This window comes from Cucurbita maxima, unplaced genomic scaffold (assembly GCF_002738345.1).
Source record: "Cucurbita maxima cultivar Rimu unplaced genomic scaffold, Cmax_1.0 Cma_Scf00001, whole genome shotgun sequence".
NCBI classification, from domain to species: domain Eukaryota; kingdom Viridiplantae; phylum Streptophyta; class Magnoliopsida; order Cucurbitales; family Cucurbitaceae; genus Cucurbita; species Cucurbita maxima.
Window position 1 is genome coordinate 3,867,778 of NW_019272017.1, and position 16,844 is coordinate 3,884,621.

General features: G+C 36.4%; 5 protein-coding genes across 8 annotated transcripts; 1 reads left to right on the forward strand and 4 right to left on the reverse strand.

The window, feature by feature from the left end:
- Positions 1-683: 683 nt before the first annotated feature.
- Positions 684-4,054, reverse strand: LOC111480593. Of its 4 annotated transcripts, none has more exons than XM_023125724.1 (3): positions 3,961-4,054; positions 2,290-3,155; positions 684-1,379 (listed from the first exon to the last, which is right to left on the reverse strand). In XM_023125724.1, the coding sequence occupies exons 1-3, from the start codon at positions 4,045-4,047 to the stop codon at positions 1,205-1,207; spliced, it is 1,128 nt and encodes a 375-aa protein (XP_022981492.1). In that variant the 5' UTR covers positions 4,048-4,054; the 3' UTR covers positions 684-1,204. The 4 variants fall into 4 exon arrangements, with proteins under 4 accessions (XP_022981492.1, XP_022981509.1, XP_022981499.1 ...); XM_023125741.1 differs by having other exon boundaries at positions 2,290-3,151; positions 3,898-4,028; XM_023125731.1 differs by lacking the exon at positions 3,961-4,054 and adding an exon at positions 3,686-3,949 and having other exon boundaries at positions 2,290-3,151.
- A 295-nt stretch (positions 4,055-4,349) lies between these two features.
- Positions 4,350-7,929, forward strand: LOC111481151 (gamma carbonic anhydrase 1, mitochondrial-like). The gene is made up of 5 exons (XM_023126508.1): positions 4,350-4,563; positions 5,752-5,895; positions 6,847-6,972; positions 7,054-7,205; positions 7,322-7,929. Exons 1-5 carry the CDS (start codon positions 4,449-4,451, stop codon positions 7,598-7,600), a joined length of 816 nt encoding a protein of 271 aa, XP_022982276.1. The 5' UTR covers positions 4,350-4,448; the 3' UTR covers positions 7,601-7,929.
- Positions 7,930-8,752: 823 nt separating this feature from the next.
- LOC111486513 lies at positions 8,753-9,451 on the reverse strand. Its single transcript, XM_023133698.1, has one exon. It carries the CDS (start codon positions 9,449-9,451, stop codon positions 8,753-8,755), a length of 699 nt encoding a protein of 232 aa, XP_022989466.1.
- Positions 9,452-12,821: 3,370 nt separating this feature from the next.
- Positions 12,822-14,313, reverse strand: LOC111482027. The gene is made up of 2 exons (XM_023127653.1): positions 13,948-14,313; positions 12,822-13,210 (listed from the first exon to the last, which is right to left on the reverse strand). The coding sequence occupies exons 1-2, from the start codon at positions 14,113-14,115 to the stop codon at positions 13,010-13,012; spliced, it is 369 nt and encodes a 122-aa protein (XP_022983421.1). The 5' UTR covers positions 14,116-14,313; the 3' UTR covers positions 12,822-13,009.
- Positions 14,314-14,721: 408 nt separating this feature from the next.
- On the reverse strand, positions 14,722-15,637 carry LOC111481701 (dehydrin DHN1-like). The gene is made up of 2 exons (XM_023127268.1): positions 15,261-15,637; positions 14,722-15,158 (listed from the first exon to the last, which is right to left on the reverse strand). The coding sequence occupies exons 1-2, from the start codon at positions 15,567-15,569 to the stop codon at positions 14,949-14,951; spliced, it is 519 nt and encodes a 172-aa protein (XP_022983036.1). The 5' UTR covers positions 15,570-15,637; the 3' UTR covers positions 14,722-14,948.
- Positions 15,638-16,844: the final 1,207 nt, after the last annotated feature.

A 16,844-nucleotide genomic window follows, 5' to 3' on the forward strand; every position in this document is an offset into this window, starting at 1 on the left:
ATTTATAGTATTTTTGAAACTTAATAAGGGTATATGTATTTTTGAATTTTTTTTTGTAAGAATTTTTTAATTACCTATTAATATTTTTGACATTTCATAGATTATATCTAAATTTTTTAATTACCTTTCAAAGTAATAACAGTATGTATTTTTGAATTTTTTTTTGTGAGAACTCTTTAATTATCCATTAATATTTTTGACCTTTCATACCAAGTTTATTTTTGAAAGTAATAACAGAATATGTATTTTTGAATTTTTTTTTTGTGGTAAGAACTTAATAACTATATATGTATTTTTTAAGTTTAAATAGATTACGTTTTTTTGTAATAGATTACATCCATACTTTTAATTTATTTTATTATTGTTATATTTCTATTACTAAATTTGTTGCCTTTATTTACTCCGTGCACCAACATTCTTATTAATATTTATTTTCCAAGGTTTTAACACAATAGATTAATCTGTGTTTGTATAACTATTTCAATACTTAAATGGTAAAAGTTAACTTGAATTAGAATGGATTTGAGATTTGGTTTGATTGATTTTTTTTTTTAAATTAAAAGTTTATTTAAGTTCTTGAGAATTGGAGCTTGTTTGGTTGGGTTAACTCAATCGACCCGACATCAGAATTTACAACTCATCATCTTATCCTATTTTCAATATTGTAATGAAGATTAAAAATATGACCCGAAATCAGAGTTTACCATACTTCCATAAATAAAAGATAAAAAGAAAACATAGGTTTTCAAATGTATCTATTTTTAAAACTGGGAAGAAGGAATTCAAGCAGGGGAGCTATGAGAGTGCAGCCCAGAACCTGCTTAAAAGGATGTCAGCATTGTAGTTTGAATCAAACTGACAAAAGACAAAGAATTGTAATGCCAAAAGGGAAACTAATGAAGGGCGCCAAAGGGCAGAAAGATACCAACTTTGGAAGCATACACATGCACATCTCGGAAGCAAGGAACCATTCACAAACCAAGTTTAAACTCCAATGAAGAAAAACCTTGAGAGTTCTCTCCGTAGAAGCAGATGGAAGAGCTAGAACACTATGGAACTACACACTATAGTCCACAGGGGTTTTTGTAAATACATTTATACGCAAGAATACCTGATGCTGGCGACACCTTGGTTGGCCTGGGATTGTGAACCGAGATGAAGCGTTACTAGGCTGGCTGATGAGCAAGGAGGAGGAGTTTCTGGACTAAATATGTGAGGCACTCAAGGCCATAACCTTGCATTGTTCATTCATGGCCAGAAGGTGAGCCTCTTTCTTGTCAAGAAGGGCACTCAACCTTACATTTTCTTCCATAAGTTTCTGAACTTCTACTTCTTTCTGCATTTTCTCACCCTCCAACTGACTTGTCTTTGCAACTAGCCTGTTTCATAGAATTTAAAAGCCTGTGTAAACTATTTATTAGGCAAACTACACAAACTCACATTTCCATGCCCCATTCTCTGTATTCTTCACAAAAATTTATAACATCATCAGAGTTGCAAGCTACCATTCTGAGTATTATTATCCAATCTCACATCTCAAGAGTTTCAAAATTAGCTCACCATGGATATTTTTTTTTCTCAAATTACCGGTTTAGTCTCTAACTTTTATGTTTGTGTCTAATAATTCTCTAAATTATAACCAGTACAACAAGTCCAGAACTTTATATATAATAAGTCTCTTGACAATAAAAATGTCAAATAAGTTGTTAAACTTCCAACTTTGTGTCTAATAGGTCCCTAAACATATTCATGAGCTCTAAAAGATGTCAAATAAGTCAATGATCTAGTTGACACAATTCAAAAGTCAAGGACTTAACAAACACAAAACATAAACTTACTAGACACCTTAAAAAATTTAGGTACTTATTAGACACAAAATTGAATGTTTATGGATCTATTAAAATTTTTTTGAAGTTTAAAAACCTATTTGAAACAAACATGTACAAAGATCATTAAGCTCATGGAGTTTCAACTGTTTGCAATCAATGCATTTTCCTATGATTGTCCCTTGAGAAAAACACAAATAACAGTAAGAAAAATCCATTACGTGAAACTATGTTGTTGAGCTCTAAAGGTCTGCCATGAGCTGGCTCACAAAGCAATACAAGTACAAACAAAATCTTAGTGCATAGGAAATCATATAGGTGCAGTTCAAGTTAAAATAAAATAAAAGAAGCCATGAGTATAACGAAAGAAAAGACTCAAATTGAATCATCCAGGAAAATCTACCAAACAAACTGAGCATTCAGGATAACCAGAGCAATATAACATTAAAAAAAACATACGAACCGTTCAAACAGCCTCTCAATTGTCTGAAACTGCTTTTCCGATGACAAAAGTGTTTCTCTAACAGTGATGAGGCTACTGACATATGATTTCAAGGACTCAAAGTCCTGCTTAACATGACATAGTTCCTGCTCATTTTCAGCAGCTCTTTGCCTCTGTCTACACGTTTCTTCAACCAGATCCTCAACTCTCTCCCGCATTTCATTTAGAATACCATTAGTACCCACAGCAAACTGTTCCATTTCCTCCAGTTTTGAGGACATGTTCTCAATCTGGATTGATTTCTTCTTAATTTCCTCCTGACCCAAATGTACCTTTTCCTTCTCTTCAGCAGCTTCCGATTCTGCCAGAATAACCCTCTTGACAAGTGCTTCCATTACAGCTGAAACTATCTGAACAGACTTGAGTATTTGACCAATATAAGCTGCATCTTGTTCATCTAATAAACCACATGGCTTCCCAATAACCATTAAGGATTCCTCTTCACAACCATCAAATGAAGAAAGATCAATACCCTTAGACCAACCAGACAGTGGTGTTCCACTTTTGTCAACAAATCCTACTCCTTCTAAGTGTTTAATACCACATGAAGAGTGAGCTAAATGGGGCACTGCCAACATTTTAGCTTTTGATTTCAAGTATGTCAACAATGTAGAAGTTGTCGTAACTCTTCGCCAGAGAACCTCTAGCTCCTTTCTAGAGTCTTCCCCAGAACCTTCTATAGAAGCCTTTACCTCCACAAGCCTTGCTTGCAGCACATCTACTTTTGATTGACGCCGTTCCATTTCATGCTTCCAATTTCCATTTGTTTCACTGAGCTGAGTTTTCAAAGTTGACAGATCAAGATCTTCCTCTGTGGCCATAACTGATTATCCAAAATTTTGCACAAAAAAATGGAAAACAATAAGCTCCCAATAGGAAAACATTGACATACAGTACAAACACCATCAATGTAATACTTGAATTATCTATATAACACCAAGACCTTTAGAACGCTCAAGCAGCACTTTAAACTTTTAAGCAACACAATATCAGCCAGCCAAAGGAAAGAACGAAATTAGCATCTCGCAAGCTACATCGTACCTATAAGATACTTTGGAACACAAGTAGATAACTGAGTATAAACAACTTACGGCTTCATCAAAATTGGTTTAACTAAAACTCAAAATCAAAATCGAGCAAACGAAACACGAATTCACCAAATGATACATAGTATATCTAAAGCGAGACCGAGCTCAAAGTATTCAGATTGCTAAAAAGACATCCATACGCACGGGACAGCAAAACTCGAATCGATGAAGAAAAAAGACCCAAAAGTAGTCTCATCGGCTAGAAAAAAGTCGCCCCCAAAACCCTAAAATCCGTTCACCAAACACCCAGTGAAAACCCCAAAAATCACCTGATCTCAATCAAATTGGAGGGTTCAAACAAACGAACAGAACCCAGAAAGAAAGTGCAAGAATAATCGAGAAAATCACACTGATGATGAACACCACGAACGGAAGAAAAGGGGGATACACTACAGTGGAAAAACAAACTTGAAAAGTGAAAAATGCAGCCGAATAACGGAATTAGAAGATAGCGATTGGAAAGGGAAGAAGAAGAACGAACAAGGAATCAAAGTAAGAGAAGATGAATTGTCAGAGATATTGATGTTGTTAGTTACTGTATCTGAAAAAATAAGATCAGAAGAAAAGGACCAATAACAGGAGAATGCACAAAAATACGATAACAGAGCAAATTTTCAGGCCCAAACAGCATAGCCTGCTCTTCCTCCTCAACATTTTATTAATCTTTTTTCATGATTATTTTATTAATCTTTTTTCATTATTATGATTATTAGATAATTACCATTTTAAAAGTTAGAGATGATTTAATAATTTTTTTTTAATTTTTAATTTTGTGTTTAATATGTGTTTGATTTTTTCAACTAATAAAACTCTCTACTTTTAATTTTTTTAAAATTAAAAAATTAAAAAAAAAAAAAAAAAAACTTTAGTCTTAGCCACAAATAAAATTAATAGGAAAAGATGAAATTAAAAAATAAAAAGGAAAAAATTATGAATTTAGGCACTCTTCCTGTAGAATTCTACATTTCCCGCATCTGTAATTGAAGCTGAAGATTGGAGGGTGACGAAGAGGACGACGAACAAGTGTTGAAGATGGGAACATTGGGAAAGGCAATCTACACCGTCGGATTCTGGATCCGAGAGACCGGCCAAGCCCTCGATCGCCTTGGTTGCCGCCTCCAAGGAAACCACTACTTTCAAGAACAACGTAACCTTCTTAATTTCCACATTCTTCTTTATGATCTTTGAAGTTTCACCATTTTAATTGCTATTAGTGTTCTATTTTCCCGCTGATTTCAATTTGGTGCAATCTTCTGAGCTAATCGATGTAATGGAAAGACCTCATTTTTCATAACTTCTGTTTGGCATTTTTCTGGGCAGAAATAAAACCGCAATGTACATTTTGTAGGCTTTTCTAGGAAATTTGATTTTGCATGCCCTTTTACATCTTGACTAGATTTCAAGGAATTCACATTCGAACGAGGATCTTTTTTGGTTGGACGAGATATGTGAAGGCATGAACTTAGATATTGTACTGTGATGTTTCGGCTTGTAGATATGAACTATTATAGTCTTATCGTTGCGTAAGAGATGTGCATCTGTGTTCATGTTTGTCTGGAGAAACTAGTATTTTTATGACATGAGGGTGTTGGTTTAATTAGGTTTCCATATTCTTCAGTTTAGGCTGTTCATTAGCTAATCTTTCAGAAAATAGCACCATGAATTTAGAGTGCTAAAGTTAGATATTAATTGTAGAGAACTTCCACCTTAGGAAGCTGTAGAACTTCTTCATCCTCTATTGCTCCATGATTTGGGATTATAGTAGTTTGTGATCGATGAAGATTCTGGATGTTCATTATAGTTGTTTGTGATTGATAATACATCCTTTTGTCCGTCTTCTTTTCTTTTGAACTAGTACCTCCATTACTGAGAACCCCAATGTCAAAGAAAATAGATTACAAATTAATGGCTGTTCCCAAACACTTTGCAAGCAAGGTCTGACGCAAAATGCTTCTCAAAAGGACACGAAAAATGGAAATAGTGGAACATTGATGGTGCATTATGTTATTCTTTGACTTCACACCATCTCTCGAGGAGCATCTTTGCCATGCCTTTCACCACACCTATCACAAATAGCCATCACATCCACAGGTCACGATCATCTCTATGTGCACTTCTACCCCCCACAAGTCATTTTTAAATTCAATTTTGGGCATGTATGTATTTCGTACTTGATTGAGGTTTTATTATATACACTGCAAAACTTTACATGCCTTGGAAATTCATCTGTTGAACCCTTGCTTTTTTTGTGCTAAGGTTGATTCATGCAAATATTGAAAGGCTTTAAGTAAATTATTCAAATGACATTAGCTAATAAAGAGTCTTATTTGTTTAGTATCTAGGCACAGGACGCTCATGAACATATTTGACAAGGCTCCTGTAGTTGACAGTGATGCATTTGTGGCGCCTAGTGCATCTATCATTGGTGATGTGCAGGTGGGACGGGGGTCCTCCATTTGGTATGGCTGTGTTTTGAGAGGTAAACTTAACGTTATTTTTCTGGGAGGAGAAGCAATTTCATTGATCAATTAGCTTAAATTTTTCCTTTTTGATAGTTTCTTGGATTTGGTTATTTCTAATGCTCTTTATTGGTGTAAATGTGTTAATCTTTCTTCTTTAATATCGAATTAGAAATCTTTCATGTAATTCACTTTTTGGTGTTAGAGGTAAGCTTAACAGTAGCCTCTCTGAATTTGAAGATGTTCATGTTATTTTTTATCACCCACCTACCCACCCACTAAGTTAGTTTTCTGCTTTTCTACTTTCCAGAAATCCTGATTATGGGCTTTACGTCTTATGCAAATTGTGTTTAAGAGTACCTCATCCATAATCTTAACCCAAAATTGCCATTTTTAGGAAAAATATTATTGGCGTTTGAAATTCATTTGATTGAATGATTAGCGAGCTTGTTGAAGTAATGGTCACTCTGGAGAAAATATGATGAACGCATGTTTGGCACATAATGTTAAAAAATATGATAATCTGAAATTTCTTTGAGGCAAGAATATGAGAAGATCTCAAAGATGAAACTCATTGTAGAAGTTGTAAAAAATCAAAAGCCCAATGGTCATCAAATGGCGCCGTAAGTTTTAGTTTGTGATCAAGTATGAGGTCATGCAGATATTGAACAGTTTTTCCTGCATGCTTGCTTGTTCGTATTTACAAATGTTTTGTGTTCCTAGGACTGATCTCTACCAGGACTCGTACTTTAATGGCTTTAAAGTTTAGAGTAACCTGCCAGTTTTTTTTTATGAGCAAAATGACCACTTCGTTGTTTGGCTGATGAGTATTTTAATTTAAGTAGGACAATACTCCTGTTTATGCCAAAATTTGTTTGCGTGAGAACCAGTTGTTAAACCAGTTTTCTTTTCTTCCTTACCTATCTTCTTCTATATGTTTATATTTGTCTTAACTGCAAAATATTATGAAGGTGATGTTAACAGCATCAGTGTTGGCACTGGGACCAATATACAAGACAACTCATTAGTTCACGTAGCAAAATCCAATTTGAGTGGAAAGGTTTTACCAACTATCATTGGAGATAATGTTACTGTCGGTGAGTGATAGAATCTCGTTTCAAATTATGTATCCATCCCTTGAGAGGTGTGTGTTATGGTTTCGAATTTGAACTAGACAGGTCACAGTGCTGTGTTACATGGATGTACTATCGAGGACGAGGCATTTGTGGGTATGGGAGCAACGTTGCTTGATGGAGTCTACGTAGAAAAACATGCAATGGTTGCTGCTGGAGCACTTGTGAGACAGAATACAAGGATCCCATGTGGAGAGGTCTCCCTATCTTAATCATTTGACTTCGATATCTAGTGCCACCTTCTATGTTATCAATACTACTTGGGTTCTGTCATGATTGAAATAAAATATTGAGTGTTGCTAATCAATCACAGGTATGGGGAGGAAATCCAGCAAGGTTCCTGAGGAAGCTTACAGAAGAAGAGATGGCCTTTTTCTCCCAGTCAGCCATTAATTATTCCAACTTATCACAGGTTCATGCAGCTGAAAATGTTAAGAGCTTTGATGAAATTGAATTTGAAAAGGTTCTTCGCAAGAAGTTTGCTCAACGCGATGAAGAGTATGATTCGATGTTGGGCGTTGTTCGTGAAACCCCTCCAGAGCTTGTCCTTCCAGATAACATACTGGCTGATAAAGTACCAAGAGCTTCTTAAGACGTAATTTTTTATTGGAGGTGTTGCCCTTCGAAATATTTTGCTGATATTCATAAAAGACCCGACCTTCATCGCAAATAACATATGGAGGTTGGATGGATGAGCAAACGCCAAAGGTCACGAACAATGTCCTCTGGTTACAGCTCTAACAATCATCCTCCCCGAAACACCATCACTTTAGATGCTTCAATATTCTTGAAGCCATCCTTGGATTTGTTTCCAGGTTTTGAATAATTTTTTCACTGTTCCTGTTCGGAAATAAAGAACTTTTGGAAACAGGTGTATTTAAGGATTAAATCTATTTCGCTTCAACAGGCTTCTTGTTCTTATATGTATCATATTTTTATAGATCTAACATGCAGTTCTAAACCATAAAATTGTATTGGGAGTAGCAAAAGCCAACATTGGCATTGGCACCCACTACTTTCTTCCTCGTGTTAAGGCGTGGTGCAACGTGCCCGTCCTGCTTCTCTAACGGACGTCGACCAACTTGCCTCCATAACCCTATTCTTCAACCTTCCATTGTTTCTTTACTCCATTTTATAAACTTTAGCATCGATGCACCGGCGAGCTTCAGCATCGTCGATCTGGGCTGCTCCTTCGGCCCAAAAAAAAATGATAAAACTCTCTCCCGATGCATCAATGCAATTGCCCCACGAAAAAGAGAGCAAATGCGCATGGGTTTGCTGATTTTATGTGGGAGTGAGATAATTAGTTCTAAATTTTGTCTAGATGTGAATTAATGGTGATCTAATAATCAAGTAATGCAAATATATTGTGTTATTGCTTAATCGTACTACCTTACTAATTATCATACTATGTGATTAAGTATAGTTTAACATCATTAATCGATATTATATACGAAATTAATTCCATGTTTTTTTTTATTAACATTATATGAGATATATAAGTCGAAAATTAGATGTCACCTAATTGGTTCCAAACTAACGTCATAGATCAGTTGTCAAATGCAAATCCACCAAGAACCATAGGACGAGTAACAGACAAACAAAATCCCCTTCCCTAAAGAAAAATTAGAACTAAAGTCAAATACCCACTTTACCCTTCTCTAGGTATGAGAAATTTTACTCTGTACATTGAAAGTTTTCTTTTGCCTTTTGTAGTCGTATTTTCAACCGGCGATTAACCGTCTCAGTGGAGTACAATGGCGGAAGATTCTTCCCGTCGAAACTTCTTCTCTTTCGCTATGAACGCCTCAATCTTCCTTTGAAATTCCTCGCTGCTCAAATCGTCCTGGTAGTACAAAATGTCGTGCGAATGCTCCAGATTCCGGCACTTCTCCGTCTCCGAACGTCGGAGCTTCTCACTCTGCGTTTTCGGCTTAAGTTTCTCTGATAGCGTCCTCAATATCACTTTCGGATGATCTAATCCAGATTCCGACTCCGTATCCGCGTTCCTCTCTTCAATTTTGTGACCGATTGAACTAATCGGCTCCGCGATTATCTGTTTGTCCTGGTACACAATCTCCACCTCGCGTTCATGCACGTCGTCGCTTCCAGATTTTTCGATTAGGTCTGCGTAAATCCGATCGATTTCGTCTCCATCGACGACGGTTACGGCGCTGCGGTCTGAAAATTTGGTAGGTTTTGCAAGTAGTGCGAAGATAATGGCGTTACAGAGGAGGAATCCGAAGAGCGGACTGGCGAGGAAGCCGAAGAGTTTTCGGAAGAAGTCGGCGGAGATTGTGAGGGCGATCGGGAGCCGAGAGAGGCTCCAGGAGAGGAAAAGGAGCAGGAAGCAGAGCTCGAGGAATCGGAAGAATTTGGGGAATATTTGGAGGAGATTAGGGCTCAAACCTTTCTCTGTTTTGTGGAAGAAGAACAAATCCATTTGAATGGGAGAGAATGGGAGGGAAAAGTGGAGAGGAAAAATGAGAGAGAAGTGGGGGATATTTATAGAGAAAAGGGAGGAAAAACAAGACCGTGGGCCCAGGTCGTAAAGCCAATATTCTGGATCCTTGTCAGAAGACGCAGTGCGTGGCTCCAATCACGTGGACTATTTTCGGGCATGCCCTTATTTTTAATGTTCATGTCTACCATAGTAATATGGTCCAAATCTCATTTTGATGGACATTTTTTTTTATATATAAAAATAATAATTAGACATTGTAATTAAATTATTCAAAATAATAAGTAATTATTTTACATTTCTTAACCACTTAAAATACTCATTATTCATTTTCAAATTACTTAAACCACAAATAGTTTATGATATTTTATTTTGTAACTTGATAAATATTTTTGTTTTAAAAATATTTAATTTCTTTTTTTTTTTCCTTCTACTTGGTTCAAATAATAATAAAATTGATTTTTATTTAATTTCTTTGAGTTTATACAATGAGAGAACTATTGACCTTTAGTAGTAGATACATCAATTGGTTAGGATCCACATTAATATCCAATGAATAGATGATAGAGAAGACGATACTTAGTGTCGGGATGATTAAGGAATTTTCAACTATCTCTTAGTCAAGCAATTGCTCGAAATAGGGCGAGGATCGATGACTGGAGGGTCACTCCTGCAAGATTGTGTAATTTGGAGGTTCAAATAATCTGCCATGTAAACAAACCTTTCTTTCTTTCTGAATGGAGGAGGAATAGACCATTTTCTTCTTTTTGCTTTTCAGTCAACATTATATCAAAGTCGCCATCGTCATTCAATCACTGTGAAACAGGAGATGCTTTGTCGTTAATCACCATAAAAAAAAAAAAAAGGAAAAGAAAAGGTGATTCTTCATTGTTCTTCAGCACTTTAGCCATTTTTAGTCATTTAAATCATCTTTATGCCATTAAATTAAGATATCGAAAATGGAACTGATTCCTTATCCTCAAGGTTCATATATATCTCTATTGCAGCCATTAAAAGCTTCAGCAGCCGTAACTTTCATTTTCATTGAGGAAAAGAAAAAGAAGTCTGTTAATGGTGGAAACCTGAGACGAAGGAATCTGCTGCAAAAGAAAGTGATATTTCTGGTGGGGAAACCCCATTTTCCCAATACAAAATCATTCCTATGGTAGAAAGTGTTCTTTCTTACCTGTAAAGTTTTATATAAAGAACTCATGTAGAGCTTTTGGAGATGCATAAAAAAGATCCTTTTACTTAACCAACCAATACCCATTTGTTCCTTTTTTTCTTCTCTTATCCAACTTTTATCCTTTTTATGTCGTGTTTCTTTGTTGTCCAATCCAAATTCTGACCTAGAAAAATGGATTGAAAATGTTATCATTTCTCGTAGAAATCAATCTTAGCTCGACAGAGCTCAAACAAACTAACAGTTCGAGGCTGTGAACTGTAGATGGCACAAAGACTTTCGATATAAGAAGAATTTGAACGAACCTGAGTTAATCAGTAGCGATAGTTGTAATTCGAGACAGATTCAGCAATACAGTCAATGAATCACCACCGGTATGTGAATAAAGTTCCAAAAAAGGTGTAGTATTCTAGACAACGAAAAGTCCTTGAACCTGAAACTTGGAAGAATTCTCTTTAATTGAAAATCTGTATCAATACCGCAGAGGAAAACGTCAGTAGGCACAAGATAGAAGGTGAGACTAGCAATGACTAGAAAACACAAGATAGAAGATCATAATAAATATTAGATGGCATTCATAAACTCATTCTTCTGGCCCATTATATGCACAGTCATCATCCTGAAATAGCTTAGTACTTAAAAGAAATGAATTGAGCACATGAATCATGGAGAAATTTTTATATTCCAAGGATTACTCTATAGTCAACCCATTTGAAAGAGCATGCACCAGGTGTTCTTTAATCGCTCCAAATCATGAATCATCTCTTTTCAGAGTGTGAAAAGTTCAGGAAAGAAAATGAAGCAGTGTATGTGTATGAGCCACCAACATCTACAGAGTCAAGTAACCTATATGAAAAAGAAGCAGAAGATTAGTTGAAGAGATTCACCAGCTAATGTGTGATATTTTTAAGTCTCATGTTAGAAACAAGTATTTGTGATCAATTCTAGACTATGCTGACTGATAAGGATTATATTAATACTATTGTGCAACAATTGAAACTTTTAGACAAACTAGCGTTAGAGCCCCTTGATGAATCAATTGCCATCCACGAAATTTGCTGGTACTAAAAGGAGAACCTGAACACATAATGGAAATAAAGCAATTCATTAATAAGCAGAAAGGAAAACCTCTTAAGCAACTAATACTATGTTTGAGAGTGTGACAAGCATCTTTTCCACCATAGAAAAGCACTTCCTACTCATAATCATCATATTTGAAAGTAACATTAAAACTTTTATTTTACTAAAGTTTATTTGTTAAAGGGCATCCTCGAACACACCTTAACGAAGGTTGTGGTCAAAAAGTTGTTTTTTTTTTTTTTTTTTTTCCGCATGAAGAAGGTACACGAGAANTTTTTTTTTTTTTTTTTTTCCTGCATGAAGAAGGTACACGAGAAAAGACTATCAGCAAAGCCTTTAAATATCAGGCATTCTACGTGTATAGTCAAAACTTCACAAGCAAGATTAAGATTGACATGAACTAAGCACTGTATGTTGGAACTTGGGAGCATCATGTCCACCTCGCACAAAGTAGGGCTTCAACCTCCGAAGGAGGTCTCCTACTTTCTATATCATCTGAAAAGCACTGGATGTCAGCCATTCAATAAGAAAATGGGACTTCAAAACATTGTCAACCATTCACCACGCTTAGCGAACCTTGCAAAAAATAGTTAAGCCTCAAGGAACCGATTTCTCATGACTACAACTCCAGAACTATAAGCATTGAAAAACATGAACAACTAGCCTAGAAAAAGCAGCTCATCTCTCAACACAGAGCAAGTAAACTGACAACATGTCATCAGTTATCTCTTTAACATCTGGAAGACCCCTGTAGTAAGATTTCTAACTTGTTTGTTAAAGCTCTATAGGCCAAAACGTACAGCTGCAATGGTGTCTCGAAGACCCTCCATATTCTTGAAAGTTCAACAGTAGAGCTATTCTAGAATGTATACTAATTTGAGAATTGCAATTTGCTTCAGCAAATGACACATACGTTTGTTGATCATTTCAATAAAAAAATTAAAAAAAAAAAATTGTTTAACAAGTTGCAAGGAGATGGACGATAGATTATTAGATTTTGATAAGGCAAAGATTTTAGACAACAGCCTAATATATAGAATTTGGAGATAAACAGAAGCAAAAGGAATATCAACTGATTAACTACCCTTGATGCAATCTATTATCACATATTGTTCTAAGATTAAGGAATTAGCATTATACACAAAAGAAATGTCAGTATTTAAATCGTTTCGATATTGGTCATTCATTCTATAAAGACATCACTTGTGTAATAATCAAAGAACAGCTTCCATTAAAAAGAAGAAACAGTCGCAGTTTTACAGGTAATTTGCAGGCACTCAAGGGCTCTTGGGTTGGGAAGAATTACGCCCCTGTGGCTTTGCCTGTCCGAAGTTGGGTTTTGTGAACCAGGTGGTATAAAGAAACTGCTTATTAGGTCCTACGTGATTGCACAACAGTCTTAACTTCTGCCGTTCCCTCATCCATCTCATCACTATTTTCATATGCCTTTTGCTTGTTAATCCTCTCAAACCCACTTCCTGAAAATAAATGGACGCTTGTCAGCTCATTACAACACCATTTACGTATAAAGATTTTTTCTAACAAAATAGCACAAGTTACAGAACAAACAGTACCCGGAACTGTGACATTTCCCATTCTAGTTGAGCTATTATGTTACATGACTACACCTATACCCTTCAACACAGAAACCAACTCAAAAGCTAAAAGCACTTTCATCAATCATCCCCTTTGTTAATTGTAAATACGGCAATGGTCATTTGACTAGGATTTGAGCAACTCAGACTTCCGACCTTACTTGAACAGGATCTGTTAATTAGGTTTTACAACTGTGTCCTTCATTTCTAAAGAGCAACTCAGACTGGGTACATTGGGAGCCCATCATCTATGAAAGTATGAACTTCTGAGGCATTTGGATGGGTTAAATGTAACACTAATTTTTTAGGACTTTGAAGCCTAAAATGCTGGAAAGAGGCAACATTTCTCCTGAGACGAAACTGTCTTGAACAATTAATTCAACAAGAAAGCAAAGCCGAATTCTCATTTCGAACTATTCTTCACGGTCACAACTAAACCCCAATTGAAATGATCAAAGCATCTACTCTATAGCGGTCTTCCATCATTCTGATTTCTATGTGAATCTAATTCATATAGAATAATAAATCTCCACAGTTCATAGAGATGAGATGAAGAAATCGAAATAAAATTGAAGCGAAACATGAAAATGACGGAACAGAAACAGGAATATGATGCTTACCTGAACGCGATCCCAAGTTTCGGCTATGGTTAGCGGACCATGCTCCCTAACGATGTCGAATATGACTCTAGTGATTGTCTGCGTTTGCTCCGGCGGAGTTTTCAACTCTATCGGCTTCATCTTCGGCTTCGGCTTCGTCGCGAAATACCTTATTGCAGTCCAGAACATACTGATTTTGTTACTCACAACCCAGCCAGAGCAGGTAGATCCAGCGACCCTTACCGTAAGATCCGTTCCGTCAGAAAATCCAATCGGTGTGGAAACCGTCAGGTCTGGGATTCAAGAGAATGGTCGCGCTGGCGGTGAGCTCCAGTGAGTGACAACGTTCGGGGAGGGTGAAATTGGGGCTAGAAAATTGGGTTCATTGTGGTGAGTTCCTTTTTTAGTTTTTAGTCCGTAAGAATATTTTAAATATTCACATTATCTCTCCTCTTATACAAAAATATATACACATCTATTATTAATAATAATTATTATTATTTAATCCGTAACATTATCTCCTACCTCCTAATTAGGATTCATGGTTTTTATAGGCTAATCATTTTTGAAACATTGTCTACTTCAAACTTTATTGGGATATTTCCCCTAAGCCTTAGATTATCTTAATTCTAGTGCTCCAAATGTAGTAAATTTATTAATCCCTACGGATGATTAAATTTTATGATGCTCAACATCCTTATAATTACTTAGAATTGATCATCAAATCCCCGTAAGGATGATTTGATCTTGTATTATGGGGTTATGATTCTAGCAATTATAGGTTGGAAAAGAAGGTAGATTTGAAACGTAAAACAGGCCAAGTAGAAGATAGATGAACACAAACGAGACGTACATATATCAAACCCATAAATGACATAATACACGCAGCAACCACAAACCGACCACCACGCTCCCTCGTTATTTAGCCATACCAACTCTCACACTACACAAGTCCCCATTACACGCACAGCTATCACTTTATTAATATCATATCTACACCCAGATATGGTGGGCGACGCCTCTCAGTTATGTCCCGGCAACTTCTCCTTGATCTTATCCATTATCCCCTTCTTCTCGTATTGGCCGCCGTGCTCCACCGAGGAGTACCCGCCAGGTGTGGTGGTTGATGTTGCCTGTGGCTGCTGCGCCGTGTCATGATGCCCTGGCAGCTTCTCCTTTATCTTCTCTTTCAGCCCCTTCTTCCTCCTCCCTCCATGCCCATCATCTTCCGACTGAAATTTCAACCTCATTATTATTATTATTATTATTATAAACTCAAAAATCGTTTCTTTTACACTGGTGTATGAAAGTAATCATATAACATTAAATTTTACCGAGCTGGAACTACTGGAGCTTCCAGAGCGACGAAGTATACCCCCATGCTCCTTATGCTGCTGCTGGTGTCCTCCGCCATAACCCACGCCACCGTGGCCACCAGTCTCATACGTCCCACCAGTGCCGATCGGTTCACCGTACTCCCCGCCCCGCCGAACCGGGTTTCCATACTGATCCGTATCACGGAACTCACCGGTCCGGTGATGCGGGTCGACGTGCTGACCGGTCCCGTGGATCACGTTGCCATATTCATCAGTCTGGCGAACGGGGTTGCCATACTGATCGGTTCCAGATTGGAAATGCGACATTTTTCAAAACCCAAAAAACAAAACAGAGATGGATGGATGACAAATAATTCAGCAAGTTTCAGAATTTGGATGATGTTTTGAAGTAAAGATCGTGAGATTTAAATAGAGATGGAGTTAGTAGATAAAGTTTGAGAAACACGTGCATGTAATCCAAGGAGGGAAGGTGTTTATTTGACACGTAGTGTAGGAAAGCCACGTGGGGAGTGATGGTGAGGACAGGTGTGAGTGTCATGTCGGCAATGGAGATGATGTTGCTGGCTGGCATTTGAGTCGGTCAGATGGAGTGATTTGATTGGATATTTAGAACTACAAAGTTGTTTTGACCGCGTGAACCTTCTAGTTTCCACATTTTTTAAAAAAACTCATCTTTGAGACGTCTAAAATAAGAATAAGAGCGCGGTGGCAGTAGAGCAAAAATGGTAGTAATTGCCATGAATTCCTCGTATGGTCGGTTCCAGATTGTGCTACTGGTTCTCGTAGTTATTGGGTACAGGGTGTGGAAATCTTTAGCTAACTACATGATCCAAAAAATTGAATCATTTTCTTATAAATTGAATCATTTTCTTATAAAGATGTGAAAAATGTTTATTAAATGGACGAGTTTTATAATAGGAGGAAAGCGAAGCTAAGAAAAAAAAGTTCAAAGATAACTTGAACGGTTACCCTCTACTGTTAATGAGTACTATGACCCTAATTGAACATTAATTAGGAAGTAAAACACAACTCATCTACTCTTTTTGACCCTACTTAAAATATGATTATTTAACATGTAAACCTAATTAAATCCGAAAACACTAATAATCTAACCTATAATTGAGTCTCAAAACCAAAATGGAGGTCATCATGCCTATAACCCTATAGTGCAATTAATGCACAGTATAATTTAAAATACATTCACAAATGAGTATAGTTTAAAACACGACATGTTATAGAGTTAGTAAATTAGTGTATAATAATGGTAGTTATGAGTATTTTAATTAAAAAAAGAAGCCAATCCAAAGGGATCTAGGATGTGTTTGTGAAGTCATCAAGCCATGCGTGTAAAAATAGGAAGGGAGGTGACTGCTTGTCGTAGGTTGAAATTTGGAGTATAAAATCAAATTTTCCAATGTAGTAATTTTAATAAATTAATCACACTTCACTACGTGAGCTTAAAATAATTAATTAATAAATTAATCACACTTCACTACTTGAGCTTAAAATAATTAATTAATAATTATGACCCCTAACTCTCTTTTTTTCTTTTTCTTTTTTTGGAAAGTAATAAAATACCCT

What these genes read in the sequence shown, in the direction of transcription:
- LOC111480593 (XM_023125724.1), bottom strand. Translation starts at nt 4,047, where the DNA reads ATGCTGTTTGGGCCTGAAAATTTGCTCTGTTATCGTATTTTTGTGCAT. An exon ending in TTCTTCTGATCTTATTTTTT is followed by an intron (nt 3,156 to 3,960) that starts CAGATACAGTAA and finishes AATTTTGGATAA; the next exon opens with TCAGTTATGGCCACAGAGGA. An exon ending in ATTGAGAGGCTGTTTGAACG is followed by an intron (nt 1,380 to 2,289) that starts GTTCGTATGTTT and finishes TCTATGAAACAG; the next exon opens with GCTAGTTGCAAAGACAAGTC.
- LOC111481151 (XM_023126508.1), top strand. Translation starts at nt 4,449, where the DNA reads ATGGGAACATTGGGAAAGGCAATCTACACCGTCGGATTCTGGATCCGA. An exon ending in CCACTACTTTCAAGAACAAC is followed by an intron (nt 4,564 to 5,751) that starts GTAACCTTCTTA and finishes TTATTTGTTTAG; the next exon opens with TATCTAGGCACAGGACGCTC. An exon ending in GTATGGCTGTGTTTTGAGAG is followed by an intron (nt 5,896 to 6,846) that starts GTAAACTTAACG and finishes AATATTATGAAG; the next exon opens with GTGATGTTAACAGCATCAGT.
- LOC111486513 (XM_023133698.1), bottom strand. Translation starts at nt 9,451, where the DNA reads ATGGATTTGTTCTTCTTCCACAAAACAGAGAAAGGTTTGAGCCCTAAT.
- LOC111482027 (XM_023127653.1), bottom strand. Translation starts at nt 14,115, where the DNA reads ATGTTCTGGACTGCAATAAGGTATTTCGCGACGAAGCCGAAGCCGAAG. An exon ending in AAACTTGGGATCGCGTTCAG is followed by an intron (nt 13,211 to 13,947) that starts GTAAGCATCATA and finishes ATTTATTTTCAG; the next exon opens with GAAGTGGGTTTGAGAGGATT.
- LOC111481701 (XM_023127268.1), bottom strand. Translation starts at nt 15,569, where the DNA reads ATGTCGCATTTCCAATCTGGAACCGATCAGTATGGCAACCCCGTTCGC. An exon ending in GCTCCAGTAGTTCCAGCTCG is followed by an intron (nt 15,159 to 15,260) that starts GTAAAATTTAAT and finishes TTGAAATTTCAG; the next exon opens with TCGGAAGATGATGGGCATGG.